Source organism: Denticeps clupeoides, chromosome 18 (assembly GCF_900700375.1).
Source record: "Denticeps clupeoides chromosome 18, fDenClu1.1, whole genome shotgun sequence".
NCBI classification, from domain to species: domain Eukaryota; kingdom Metazoa; phylum Chordata; class Actinopteri; order Clupeiformes; family Denticipitidae; genus Denticeps; species Denticeps clupeoides.
This window is the reverse complement of record NC_041724.1, coordinates 7,579,129-7,593,579: the sequence shown is the minus strand read 5'-3', so window position 1 is coordinate 7,593,579 and position 14,451 is coordinate 7,579,129. Positions and strand designations below refer to the sequence as shown.

The following is a 14,451-nucleotide window of genomic DNA, read 5'->3' as shown; positions in this document are numbered from 1 at the left end:
GCCAGAACCCTAACTAGGACAGACTAACTAAGGTGACTTGAACACGGTCTATGCTTGACTAGGTGAGTGAGTAATAAGAACTGTACACAAAACTGACACAGGATTTTGTGGACTGGTGCCAGCAGAACTACCTCCAAATCAACACAGGAAAAAACAAGGAGCTGGAGGTAGACTTTGGCAGGCACAAACGTCCTGCACTACAACCACTGAACATATAGGGAATGGACATTGAGGCTGTGGAGAGCTACAACTATCTTGGGGTTCATCTGAACAATAAACTGGACTGGACTCATAACACAAATGCTCTCTACAAAAAAGGGGGGAGAGCAGGCTGTACCTGCTGCGGAGGCTCAGGTCTTTTGGAGTACAGGGTCCACTCCTGAAGACTTTTTATGACTCTGTAGTGGCATCAGCCATCTTTTATGGTGTGGTCTGCTGGGGCAGCAGCATCTCCGCTGGGGACAGGAAGAGGCTAAACAGGTTGATCCGGAGGGTCAGCTCTGTTCTAGGATGCCCTCTGGACCCAGGGGAGGTGATGAGTGACAGGAGAAGGGTGGCTAAGCTCCCACCCCATGCAGGAAACTCTGACAGCACTGAGCAGCTCCTTCAGTGGCAGACTACTGCACCCACGATGTGGGAAGGAGTGGTTCAGAAGGTTTTTTCTTCCAATCGCTGTCAGACTCTATAACAAAGACTTCACAATTGACCACACACACACAGACAAACAAACATACACTTCAAATACATTATTGTAATTGCCAACTGTACAGGTGTACCCAGTGTACATGTGTAGATTTCAACTGTACATTTGAAGATATATACATATACATTTTTATTTTTGCTGATATTACCTCTGTTTTTGCTGCTATTACCTCTGTTTCTATCCACTTTCTGCTGTGACAAATGCAATTTCCCACTTGTGGGACTAAGATAAGATCAACCTTTATTAAAGTGGACTTTAATAATTGACACTGTGTCTGGGATTTTAACAGAGGGCCAGAGTGAACACTGTGTCTGGACCCCGAAAACTGACCGGAAAGCCATTCCACAACTGCGGAGGTCTATAAGAGAAAGATCTGCATTGACCTTCTGTACTTTGGGTAAAAGCAGTGATCTTGCACCCTTCTAACACAGGGGAGCGTGGTGGATCGTAACATAACTCAGGTATTGTGGGGTGAAACCATTAAGAGCTTTGTAGGTCAAGAGTAGGATTTTGTAATCAACCATACAGTTGATAGCTAGTGCAGTAAATGTAAGGCCAAATAAGGCTGTAACTTAACAAAACATAGAATAAGTGATGCACTGTATATAAATAGGGAAAATACTAAACAGAGACAAAAAAAAAACCTTTCTAAAAATTATGCCTTCTATGCCACAAGTGAAATTGGGGATTGGGCACAATAATAAATTTTTTAGATGTTTTGCCTTTTTGTGTGAAGTGTTGTGTATTTTATATGCATCCCCAAGCTCCAAACTGAATAGTTCTGTAAGGTTTGCTCACGTAATATGGTTCGAAGACCATATTTGAGGTATTTAAGGACTCATGAGACATTGCAGTGCACAGATCGCAGTACCATAAAGATTGCAAAACTCATAGCACAAAAGAGGAGGAATCATAGTTTAACTCTAGATTACATTTTTCTAAAACATTTTTTAGATACATTGGACAAATGGTATTGTAAAAAAAAAAAGACTTTAATTGGTCTGACAAGGCCTTAAAAGCCCATTTACAGAGAAATTAATTCCCTTTTTGATATTAAATTAAAGAGATGAATGTGACATTTTCTTTGGGTAGATTACCTTCCAATAAAAGTAAAAAACTTTTACTTTCCCCCTTAATTATAGATAAAATGAAATTAGTCTCTTTTCATGTGGAAGAGTGGACAAAAGACCTTGACAATTGCAGACATTTGGAAGTCCGAATAATGACTAAATAGTTTACCTCTAGGGTCAAGAATAAATTATCTCCTCTAAATTTGTATGTTGTGAATACAAATAAGGGGAGAAAACCTTATCCCACAAGGTAATGAACAAGCAGTATGAATGACAAAAAATTAAGCAATATTTTAAGCAAACAATTACACAACCAAAATTAACTTAGGATAGTCTGTGCCCTGAAAGTAAAAATGAAGTCTGGATAGCAATCAGTGATTCCACTTGTTTTAATTTTCTGTGTATTAATTGAACAGTGAAGTAAAAGACTTGCATGATGAGCAAAGTGTCCATTTTAACATGAATATTTCTGGCATGTAGCAGACCCCCTTACAGGTAGAGCCATCTTGAGCAACTGCAGGTTAAGGGTCCTGCTCCGAGACACAGTGGTAGTAAGTGAAGTTTTAACCTGTGGTTTATAGATGAGCATGTTACTCCCACCATTCTTGCATAAGAGCCTGCTAGCAGCCAGGCAAAGGCAAGGCGATCCTTTTGTTGACTCCTACTCCTACTGGATGTTCTTCTGGACAGATATGCTCTGCACTAAATCACTCACAGGACAGCCTCTTGGAGCAAGTCCTGGTTAAGAGTCTCAGTCAGAAACACATTGGTGGTAAGAGGCATTTCAACATGCGCCTGTACGGTTCAGCCCGTTTCTAGGCTATCATAACCTTAAAAGCAATTTACTTTGTCAATAAAAATGGGAGCAAAATAATGAACTACATGCACTTCGCCTGGCATGTTCCTTGGAGGTGATGTTTTTCTGTCACAGTTAACCCACATATCTACTCCACAAGGCACTTAGAGAGATGCTGACTGTAAAACGAGGTATCTTGTCAATCAATTCTCTGTACCCATTTTATTGATGATGGTCACCCATCTCTCCAAACAGCAACAAATAGCAGTGTGGTAGCTGGAAGCGGTACTCAAGTGGTTCAGTTTTTATTCCCCATTTTCAAATGCAGTCCAAAAGAGGATCAGAATGACTGATGGGCCCTCTCATTAACAGCATGTCCAAGACTTTCACAGCCTTTCATAGCCTGGAATAAAAACCCTTGAAAGAAGCCCACTTAAAATATATGCATTCATCAGATGTCAAATTACAGTCACAATTTATTCATTGTGGGTCATTGATTCACAAAACAACTCCAATCTGGCAGAATTCAACCAGAAGTATTTTTTTAAAGCAATAATTATAGAAAGGAGCTACAAAAGCCAAGAATGGCTGTAATTGTCTTTACGCTGTTAACTAAAGGTAATTATCACATTATCTTGAGGCAACATAGCTTGTTTTTCTATAGACAATGAGCTAATAATCAATAAAAATTCCATAAATCAAACATTGGCATAAATTGTATGTTTGTATGTTTCAACAGACTTGGTACTAAATTTTCATTCAAAGAAAAAAACAAATGGACTAAAATACCTTGCCAAAAAAATTCCAGTTTAAACACAATGCAAAGATTAGACCCTGACTAGACGCATTGCATTCCAAGTGCATGCAAAAGAAAGCAAAAGACGAAAATGAATTTAATGTGCATTTAAAGCACAGCGCTGATAAATTACTCAAGAAAAAAAAAAAGGTGAAATGGGGTTACTGAGCTTGTGACTTGTTCTAGGGCACATCATAACCATTCCGGTCCTTCATCCGTTGGGGAAATAAGGTTGTTTATTCACACTCTGCCAATGTCTGACAAATTTGGGGACCTGAAAAACATTTCCACATTACTCCCCTATTGACCCCCCCTCCCCTGGGTGTTTATGTGATTGTGAGTTAGAGGAGATTAAGATTTCATCTATGTCTGGCAAACCTCGCCATGAGAGGCATCTGATGTATGATGAGACAGAAGAGACAGAGCAGCACAGACAGTGTCACAGGCCACAAGAAGGTGCAAGGACCTCAGGCAATATGGGATTGGCATCATGTCGGTAATGGATTGTTTTTCTTCTAAAGTTTTATAATTTCACAAGTCTGTGAGAAATAAGTTTTAACAACTGATCAGAGTAGATGATTTATGATTCTTAACCATGACACGCAGCAAGGGATGCATCCCATAGCTGTTCATTAACAATGAATGAGCTAGTTGCTACGTTTGGATATGACCTCGTCTCCAGGCAGTGAGCCAAAAAGAGCCTGCCGGAAAGATACAGATGGCACACATTGCATGGGTAGGCTGGCAGGGTGCTTTAAACCACAGGTAGAGGAAGAGAGATTTGGGAATAAGTGGAATTGTGATTCTTTTTAAGGAGTTCAAAACTCAACATATTCAAAATCACTATTAAAAAATTGAAGGATGATCCCTGGGATTAAAAATGAGGTTAAAGGAGCTGAACAAGAGGCATGTGATGCAGGACAGGCTTCTCCCACTGCTGTTATGACATATGGAGCTGACTAGTTAGAACTTCATTTTTTTGTGAATCAGTTTACAGCTGGTGTTTGAAATTGAGCTTGTTTGACAAAAAAAAAAGTCTAGCATTGATGAATAGAAAAATGAGGGCTAAAAGATTGATATGAACCAGAACAAAGTTAGGTTCAAACCAGACTTACTACCATTGTGTCCCTGAGCAAGACACTTAACCCTGAGTGTCTCCCGGGGGGACTGTCCCTGTAACTACTGTAACTGTAAGTCACTATGGATAAGGGCATCTGATAAATGCCGTAAATGTACATGTAAAGTAAATGTTTGCAGCATCTATGTCCTCACAATGATCTTCAACCTTGCACTCATCAACACTCTCACCTGAGTTAATGAGAGGATCACTGAAAAGATCTCTTTTGAGGCAGGCCTGAAATTCAGTGGAATTCTGGAGTATTTGCATATTGCCATAATAAAAACGGAAGCAGCAAGCTTTGTGAAAAACAGTATTTGTGTCATTCTGAAAACCTTTGGCCATGACTATACAGACACATCCCACATGCATTATATTGATTAGACACATGGCTCTCCCATTGGAACCATGACATCATAACTAGTCTGCAGCTGGCAACAGCTCCAGTTCTTTTACTTGTTTAGAATAGGGAGTCCGAATTTTGCTCAGTTCAGCTGAAGAGCTTCTTATGAGATGCTTTGTGTTCTGTTGTGACTTACCCAACCGAAGCGAGAGAAAATTGCAATTCCCTGCCACGTAGATCTTCTCTAGCTATTTTCTTAATGTTGGCGTGTGGTATGGGTAGGGTGCCGCAGGACAAGACAAAAAAAAAAGGCAAAAAATGACCAATGAGGCTCACATGCTCTGCAGAGACCATTTTTGTAGAAAAAGAGCATAAGATAAAAAAAAAACTGACTATCAGTGCAGGCATGGGTGTTAACATCAAGAGGGGTGCCATCAGATGAGGGAAGGAGGAAGGTGGTGATGACACCCTGTGGAGCATCTGAGTTGTCTAGCACTGCTAATTGATGCAGAGAAGCTTGCATACATTATATTTACAGTTCATGAACCTGGGTTTCATTTAAGATGTAATAATGCTTGATTTTAAAGCATTTTAGTCAAAGGAATTAGGTGACTGAATGGTATCTAACACACTAAAATCTTTTTTCATGAATATTTGCTGTTCTGTCAATATTCTTTTTCATTTTATAGACTATTAAAGCATACCTTTCACAAAAAGCAATTCCACTGAGGCTTTGTTCATAGAACAGACCGGAAACTGAGCAACATGTGATGCAGGGACAAGGGGAACTAGGCAGCTGAAATTATGTATAATGCTGTAAAAGCATTTGTAAAAGGTGCCAGCTGCAACATAATGAAAGCTATTATAGAAAACATGTGAAATTGTTTATTTAATCATATGGTCTTTCAATGATTGCAAAGGTTTTTGGTACTCTTGCTTAACTCTTGCTGGAGTTAAAATAAAGTAGATGAAATGTAGTCCTTTTAAAGCATTTCTGTGTACCAACCTCATGTCAGTCTCAGAGGTTTTTGCCAAGCGTAGCAAACGGGCCTTCTGGAAGCAGATGAAATGACTTGTGAGTTCACCCCTCACATATCCCAACGCAGACGAGTACTGACGTGTGATCTCCTCACAAGTTTGGAAGGCATTACTGTGTCCTTATATTTTGCCTCCAGCCATGGAATAAATAAATAAATGTAATAATATATATGCATGCATGCATACTATCAAACTGGAACTGAATTGCATATATTACAAAACCTTAGATTTAGTACAAGTCGATGTCAAGTATGCAATAGACGATTATCAAACATTTATATGGTCCACATCAGAGGTATTTATGTGGAGCTATTGGTCCCCCCTCCAGGCATGAGCTCGGAAATGTGGGTTGAGTCTGTGGTCAGGCTTGAAAATATGACATGAAACAGCCAGGTCCTGCATGTTAAATGAGGTTGCTTCTCAACTCCAGGTTCTGCCCCAGATTTACATATGTTGTTAACTTGCCTTTTGCATATGACACTTTGTCTTTGTATCAATCTAAGAAATACATGCATTTTGCTCGACAACCATGGAGAAACAATTTCCTGCAAATGGAGAGGTCAGAAGGAATCACTCAAGTTTGGAATATAAATGTTTTTCTCAGTCTGAAAGCTGTCTGTTCATCATGAATGACAGGCAATTGCTTGTTCGGGGAAAGTATTGCTTAAGACCAGTGGTGCTCAGACTTTTCACACCTTTTCTGCCTCAGATAATATTTCCCTTTCAAATTACTGACATTATGGCTGGCAATACAAAACAGTTTAATGTGGTTAAACAGGCCTCTGCTATGGTCATCCACTACAATACTCCAGTCAAAACACACAACAAGTGAGGATAAGAATAATAAATACACTGGAATTAAACTCACAGGAGCTGTGAATATAATAATAAAATAAATCTCAATATCTGGCATACCACTAGAGGGAGCCATATATATTTGTGTACCACAGTTTGAGAACTGAGGGCTGAGACAAAACAAATGCTCAAAATGCAAACATATAATGACCATTTGTGTTTTTATCCAGTGAAGAATTAAATTGATCTTTAATCCAACAAAAAGGGACCAGGTCCTCTTGGATGATGTTTGATTAAGTTTATAGAACTGTTGGGATGTGCAAAGTCTGAGAAGAGATCTGCTTATTATAGTAATGATCAGCAGGCTTATGGCTGAAATGTTTGTTTTTATTAAGGTTGTGGGAAATTACATCTTGAATGCTACTTTAATTGTTAAATGCTATTTCTAAAACAGCCATGGCACCTTCAAATAATGAGATGACACAAGATTGGTCCTGCTGTCATCAAAAGAGACGCTAGTCCAGCCTCACCAGGTGTTCACTAATTAGTCTGTCCTCAATCTGCCAGGTTCTTAAATTTTCTTGACCCATCTTCCATGCTCATGCTGATGAGGAACCAAAAGCACCAGTCCAGTTCACCAGCGAGGCATTCAACCTCTTGGGTCCATTTATAAAGTGATAAAGTGTAGTGAAGGATTGTCACTTGTAATACACAGCAGCACAGCACACGGTGCACACTGATTATGGGCCGCTTCCTTAACCGCTATGCCACCACTGCTCCTACTCAATTTTGGACCAATCATCCTTTACCACCAAGCGTTTTTTGCACACACACAAAACAGCACAAAAATAAATCATAATCAAAATGGGTCCAAAGTGTATTTGAAGTCAGTTCAGTCCTTTCATTGAGTATGTCAGTCCCCTTAGCATAAATCATATTTTCCCCCCCTCACTTTAGCTGCATAATCCAGTTCATCTTCAAATACAGAGAACAGCTCATGAACCTTCTGTTTATCAAGCCTTTAGTGGTAAATATGTTTATAGACACCAGACTGACAAATTAAATAAATTCAATTAGAAAAAGAATAAAAATCATGGATATTAAAGTTATGTTATATATATTATATTATGTTGTGTGTGCAGAGTTTACATGCTCTCCTCAAGCTGGAGCGGGTTTCCTCTGGGTTATCCACTTTACCTCCCACTCTCCAAGGGCATGACCACAAAGTGAATTCATGAATGAATTGTCTGTAGGTGTGAGTTGATGAGTGAGAGAGTCTACTTCTATGCTGTTTTACACCTCCATTTTTGTTCGGCCACATAAATAAATAATAATAATGAATTTTATATTATAATCCCCATTTTGTGAAAAACTACTTCATGTGACACGGATTTAAAAACTACTAAAATGTCCATGCGTGGTCAGGATACAGAGCTCAGTCCCATTAAGAATCTCTGTATTGTTTGAAAATTTATGATCCTCCATCCAACCTTGAGAATATGCCACACCCATTTAAAATCACCAGGCTCTGAATCTTTCAGTACGAGTGCACGATTGTGCACGACACCTAGAGACCATTTAGATTTTCCAATTCATCTAGTGTACATTCTTTTTGGATGGTGGAAGAAATCCAGAGAACCTGGGGAGAGCATGCAAACACTGCACAAAATGGGATTCTGTAAATTAAAAAAGAAAAACTAGATATATCCAACAATCTGTACTAGGAGAACAGCTTCTTCCATGGTACCTTCAGTTTAAACTCTTGATGTCATGAGATTAGGCAAAATAGCTGTGTTTTCAGATGGCTTGTGACAACCAAACACGGACATACCTAACACTGCTACTGGCAATAGAGAGAATACAACAAAAATTTGGAGGCATGATATTCAGCTCAAAAACTGGATTTGACCAAGTAAATCTAAAGGGAATACCAGGAGCATTCTGCTCCATAAATATTTTGCTTATAATTTCTTTTATACTGTTCTATAATGCACTAATACTGTACATAATCGTCAATTTGCCTTCGGAGGGTAACATGTTTTTTTCGGACGTTGAACAAATCAGTCAGGTACTGTGTGCACTCTGACTGCCATACCAATGAGCCTGGCTCTTTGATGTTGTGGTCAAGTCGCAGGTTTGGTCCTCCCTTCACTGCATTTTGTATGGGAAATGGGACTGGATACTTCAAGCACAAAAACCAGAAGGCTTGATTGCTGTTAAATTATTTCACTTCATATAAAGCAATATATAAAAGCAATGTGTTTTGAACATGCTTGTGGGCTGTAGCTACTCTTATAATTCCTATAGTCCAGAATTCCTGAATCAGTTACTATGGCACAGATAAATGGATCTCAAACTGGCTTTCCAAGTACCATCATTACAAAACATTAGGGTAGGCATATTTAACTACTTTGCAAAGGATGCAGTTATATACCTAATAGGAATATAGTTGACTGTCGGCCAGCGTCAATGCTGCAAACACACAGCAAGTGGGAACATTTATTATAAATATCATCAATGCAGTATAGTCATAGTACTGCATTTGCAGCTGGAAATATTAACAATAGTCTTTATTAACAAAAGTCTCCCGCTACACTACGGGAATGATGACCTGATTCCACAGTTTCAGAACCAAGGGCATAGAACACCTATGCCATGTATAAAAATGTAGACAGTGTTCGCTGAAAATGATGAAAACAGGGTTCAGGAAAGTATTACATTTGCACTTTAGAGTATGTCTTTTAAAGTTCCCCTGGTAAAACCCACACCCCATAGACGTCACCCGTTACCCGATTACACAGAAATGACAAGTGCTCACACTTACATGTTTATCCTCATGGATTTACTTTATTAATAAATGACTTTAAGAGACAATGTTAAATAATTTAAAAAAAAGTTTTGTTTCCCCACACAGAAACAGAACAAAATGGTTTTCCTTGCACACAATTAACCTCAGATGAAAGTTTTACTGAGTCTAGGCATGTCATTTGATTTGTCTAGCATCACCACCTATTGGTGCTCTGGTGTAAAGAACATCAAATCTTCGAAAAGGCAGTCAGAAGAGATCCTGCCAGGGTGACGCAGGATGCCAGCACAAAGACAAAGCAATTTCCCAATCCCTGTAGAGTAAAAACTAGTTCAGAAGCGCCAACAGAGTGTGCTGAGGCCATAGATCCATCAAAATACCCATATTTGTGTTGTCATTTCCCCTAGTACAAGCACAATGGAATCAGGCACTGGGGGGCAAAACAAAATATATATATATATTTGTAAGCCACCAATTGTGCAAGTTGTCCCACTTTAAAAAGATAAGAGAGACCTATAATTTTCATCTCAAGTTCACTTCAACTGTGAGAGACAATTTAAATAAAAATCCAGGAAAATCACATGGTATGATTTTTAATGAATGGTGCAAATAAGTATTTAAAAAAGTATTTGGTTAATAACAAAATTTCACCTCAATAGTAATGTAACCTGGTTGGCAATAACAGAGGTCAAACGTTTCCTGTACTTCTTTACCAGCTGGTATTTTGGCCCATTCTTCCATGCAGATCTTCTCAAGAGTTACGATGTTTTGGGCCTGTTGCTGGGCACAGGTTCTCGATTGGACTGAGGTCTGGAGACTGGCTCAGCCAATCCAGAAGACTGTAATGCTTTTCACATAGTCACTCCATCATTGCCCGGGCATTGTGTTTGGGATCACCGTCATGCGGGAAGATATCGCTATGTTTCAATTTTAATGCTTTCACTGATGGAAGGAGATTTTTGCCCAAAATCTCATGATACATGGCCCCATTCATCCTTTACTGAATATGGATAAGTTGCCCTGTCACCTTTGAAGAAGGGCTGCACCAAAGCATAATGCTTCACAGTGGGTATGGTGTTCTTGGGATGTAATTCATCATTCTTAGCATGAGTTCAGATCTTGTATGGAGCCCAAGGTCGAGCGAGATGGTCAGAGATGTCATTTTCTTGGTAGAGGTTGGAGTCTGACTGCTGGAAGGTGTGGACAGGTAACAAGTGAAGGATAGAAGAGCTTCTTAAGTGACAGGTCTGTTGCTTGTTTGTAGGTGAAATATACTTATTTTCTGCACCATATACAAATAAATTCTTTAAAAAACATTTTTCTTCAAAAATGCCTCTCACAGTTGAAGTTTACCTAAGATAAAAATTACAGACCTCTCTCATCTTTTTAACTTGCACAATCGGTGGCTGCCAACTTCTTTTTGCCCATCTGTATGGCTGGTTCAACATGCAGTACATTATAGTGTCTTCCACAAGTAAAATTAAAGTACTTTAGGAGTGGCCATCACATCAAGAAACTCATGAATTAAGTGTCAAATTATACTCACATCATATTAAAGTAAAGTAGCCACCACTACAATGCACCCTCATGAGCAATGAACTTGTTTAAAATGAGCATCTCTACACAATTACTTAATTAGAAAAAGGACACTGTGGAGAATAGGAGTAATTTGTGTAATTTGGCAGTCCTCTTAATGAATATGCAGCTCGGAATCTCCATGACTGTTTGATTAACCCGTGTGGCCAGACTGGTTCAGAATGCACAGAGAGAACAAATTAACTTCGAAATATTCGACGATGAATGGGCAAAGTAGAAGCTGTGGAGAGTCAATCAAGTAGCTGATAGAAAGTTTGCAAGCGCTTAAAAGATAAATTGTCCCTGAATTGTGGCATGTTCTGTTGGCTGGTGTTACCAAAGAAAATCAATAAAAGCTACCCAACTCTTCGTCTAGTTCTCTTTCAGCATCGCATTATTGTTCACTTTGGGACTTGACATCAATATCTATTATAAACCTTGGTGCTGGCTACTTACCTTGACTTCTTTAAAAAACAAACTACCCCACAAAGCTGCAACCATTCCCGAACCCTGGAGGAGGAACCATTCATTAGTGAAGCGAGTACTTTAGAGCAAAAGATTATTTTAATTATTTAAAAGATGGTAATTTAGAAATGTTTTGCTCGTTAAAATAAAACAGCACATTGATGAACAATCCTGTCCAAATGACTATGGAATATCTTCATAAATGTAGAAAGAAGTCAGTCATCAACAAAAAAAAAAAAAAAAAAAAAAGCATTCTTGGAGTCCAGTGGAGTGCTGTTTATCATTTTAAAAGGTTCATAATTATTTATATTGCCTGAAATCTAAAATACTCTGATCGGCCAAGCTATAATTGCTGCAAACTGAGTAAAATTTGAAAGTTTTTTCTTTTACTTTACTACTATTTCTATTTTATTCATACATACTTCATCAATATTAAGTATTTCTCCTGCATCTCATAAAAATTATCATATAATAAAATGGTAAGCATTCATGCACACTCACCGCAGAAACAATAGGAAAAGTTACGACTGCACTGAGGTAGTTGCTCGCCATGAACCAAGAGTAAGTGGCGACTGCCCACATGGTCCCAGTCAAGAATCCTGACAGTGCTCAGATCACTCAGTCATTTCAACATCGCTATGGGCTAGGATTATAAAAACATTAAGGTAAAAGCGAGATGAAAAGTGCACTTGCTGTACCTGGTAGGATGGCTCTGGGATACACCCGAGGCCTGTTTTTCATGCCGATACAGTAGATTAGAAAATAAACTGAGCTTGCGAGGAAAACTCCGTTGCACTGAGCGAAGCAGTAGTCAAGATCTGCAAATAAAGCATGAGAAATCAAACCAAGTAACACTTGTCCATAGAGTTCCTTTTGCCATCAGCACTCATGAACATGAAGAATTCTCTCATATCATATTAGCAGGCATCACACTTACTGTACTGACTGGACCCTGTAAAGCGGCTGACGTTGCTCGAGGAATGGTGCTTAATGTATAGAACCGGTACAAAGGACGAGCCGTAAAAGAGTCCACACAAAATAGCAAGGCAGCAGCCTCTGAATGAGGTTTGAACAAAAGGAAAAGAAGCTCTGACTAGCTATTTGAGAAGAACGTGAAACACTCTTTTAACAATCCACTTAGCCAGTGTAGTCTGATCTTAGAGAGAATTTTTTTTAAATCAAATCATACTCATCAATGAGTTTTAAAAAAATGCTGAATGAGAAGGAACGTCGGTGGACTCGGGGCATACATGATCCGCTTGGTCTTTGGTGCGATGGAGTCCATCCATGAATTTGCAGGTCCGGTGCTCTGTTGAAATCAGCATTTGCATTAGTTCAAATGCATAAACCCTTGCAGTTTACTGAGCTACTAAAATACAATTTTTACTTTGGCTTTAAAACAGAGAAATTGCAAGGACAATACTACAATTTGTTCAATTTCAGGATTTTGTGAGAATTATCGCATTATCAACAAGCCCCTCGAATTCAAGGATTGGCAGAGTTTAGCAAAGGTCAACTGTAGGTCTAAAGCAAAAATGAGTTAACAATTCTCACACATGAAACTATTCAGCAGAGTAATGAGCCCCCGGAGATCCCATAGACTTACCCGGTCAAAAAGCAGGGGTGTGGTTTCAGAGGACAAATGAGATCGCACGTCACTTTTCACAAAGAAGAATATGACTGAGCTGCAAAACAAAGTCTTCCGTGACATAAATCTCATGTTTTGTGTGATACTTTCAGAACAATTTTACAGTGTCTCACCTTAAAGCACACAAGGCAGCTCCACAATAGTTCAACATGGGATAAGGAACCTCCTCAGGCTTCGTTCCAAACCAACCAAATCTAAGAAAAGTGCGAAAATAAGGTTGTGTTTGTGTTCATCACAAAAAAAAAAAAAAAGAAGTCAAGATGGTGCAACAAAATATTACCTTGAGCTTGCCCAGCCCATCAGCAACCCACTAGATCCCCACAGGAGAACCCCCAGAGCAAGGCCAATCAACTTCACCACATGAATAGCAGCAACGTTTCCTGGAGGAATATATATAAAATGAATGATCAAAGCGGGGGAATTTACATGCTGCACGTTATGCTGATAATTCGGTTAAACCTGTCGCCCACAGGGCCCCTCCCAACATGGCCAGCGGATGGATCTTCGGCGAGCCGAGGGCCATGTCGCCAACGGTACCAACAATCCATATGGCTACACAGCTGGTCCACTGAAAAAACATGCCTGAGAATAAAACAAACAAACCCATTTTCATTAAGGACCCCAGGCTTCAGGTGGTTTGAACCGCTAAGCTTTCTTACCGTCACCATTCTCCAGTTTCTTCACGGGAAGCAAGTAGCTCCCATAAAGCACAATGGAAAGCAGGCAGGCCACAAAGCCGTAAGTGTGATCTGAGAGATACGCCGAGGCCTGCACTCCATGTTCACTGCTGTTGTCTGTATCCAGCTCTAATCCTATCAAAACAATTTGACATAAATGCATCAATGTGCCTAATGACAATTTTTTTTTTTTTTTTATCCTAATAAAAACAGGGTCCTACCCGCTGTCTCCTCTTTGACAGAGAGCGCAGATTTCAAATGAAAGAGGAAAGAGACCAGGAGGACACAAAATGCTGCAGAAGACATTTTAACGCAGACAATTCGTTTCAAGAAAATAAAAAAAAGACGGAAAATCAAACGCGCGCGAACACCTGACGTCAATCACGTCCGACCTGACCAATCAGCGCCGAGACATTCAAATCCATTCATTCAATCAACGCAACGGTTTCCTGGTAACAAGTTCCATCAGCACAACGCTCCGTTCTTATCACTCGCGAACACGCCCGGGCGCGTTAAAGTCAATTTTGAGGGCAGGTTCGCCTGTCCTACTCTCGCCTCGGGCGACACCTGGCGGCCATTGTGGTTCATTACGTCTGCTGGTCAGTCTGATTCATTTCCTATT

General features: G+C 39.5%; 1 protein-coding gene across 1 annotated transcript; it reads right to left on the bottom strand.

The window, feature by feature from the left end:
• Positions 1-4,012: 4,012 nt before the first annotated feature.
• Positions 4,013-14,135, bottom strand: tmem144b (transmembrane protein 144b). Its single transcript, XM_028960909.1, has 11 exons — positions 14,051-14,135; positions 13,812-13,964; positions 13,612-13,734; positions 13,433-13,532; positions 13,266-13,346; positions 13,111-13,189; positions 12,755-12,813; positions 12,442-12,560; positions 12,203-12,322; positions 12,006-12,103; positions 4,013-4,066 (listed from the first exon to the last, which is right to left on the bottom strand). Exons 1-11 carry the CDS (start codon positions 14,133-14,135, stop codon positions 4,013-4,015), a joined length of 1,071 nt encoding a protein of 356 aa, XP_028816742.1.
• Positions 14,136-14,451: the final 316 nt, after the last annotated feature.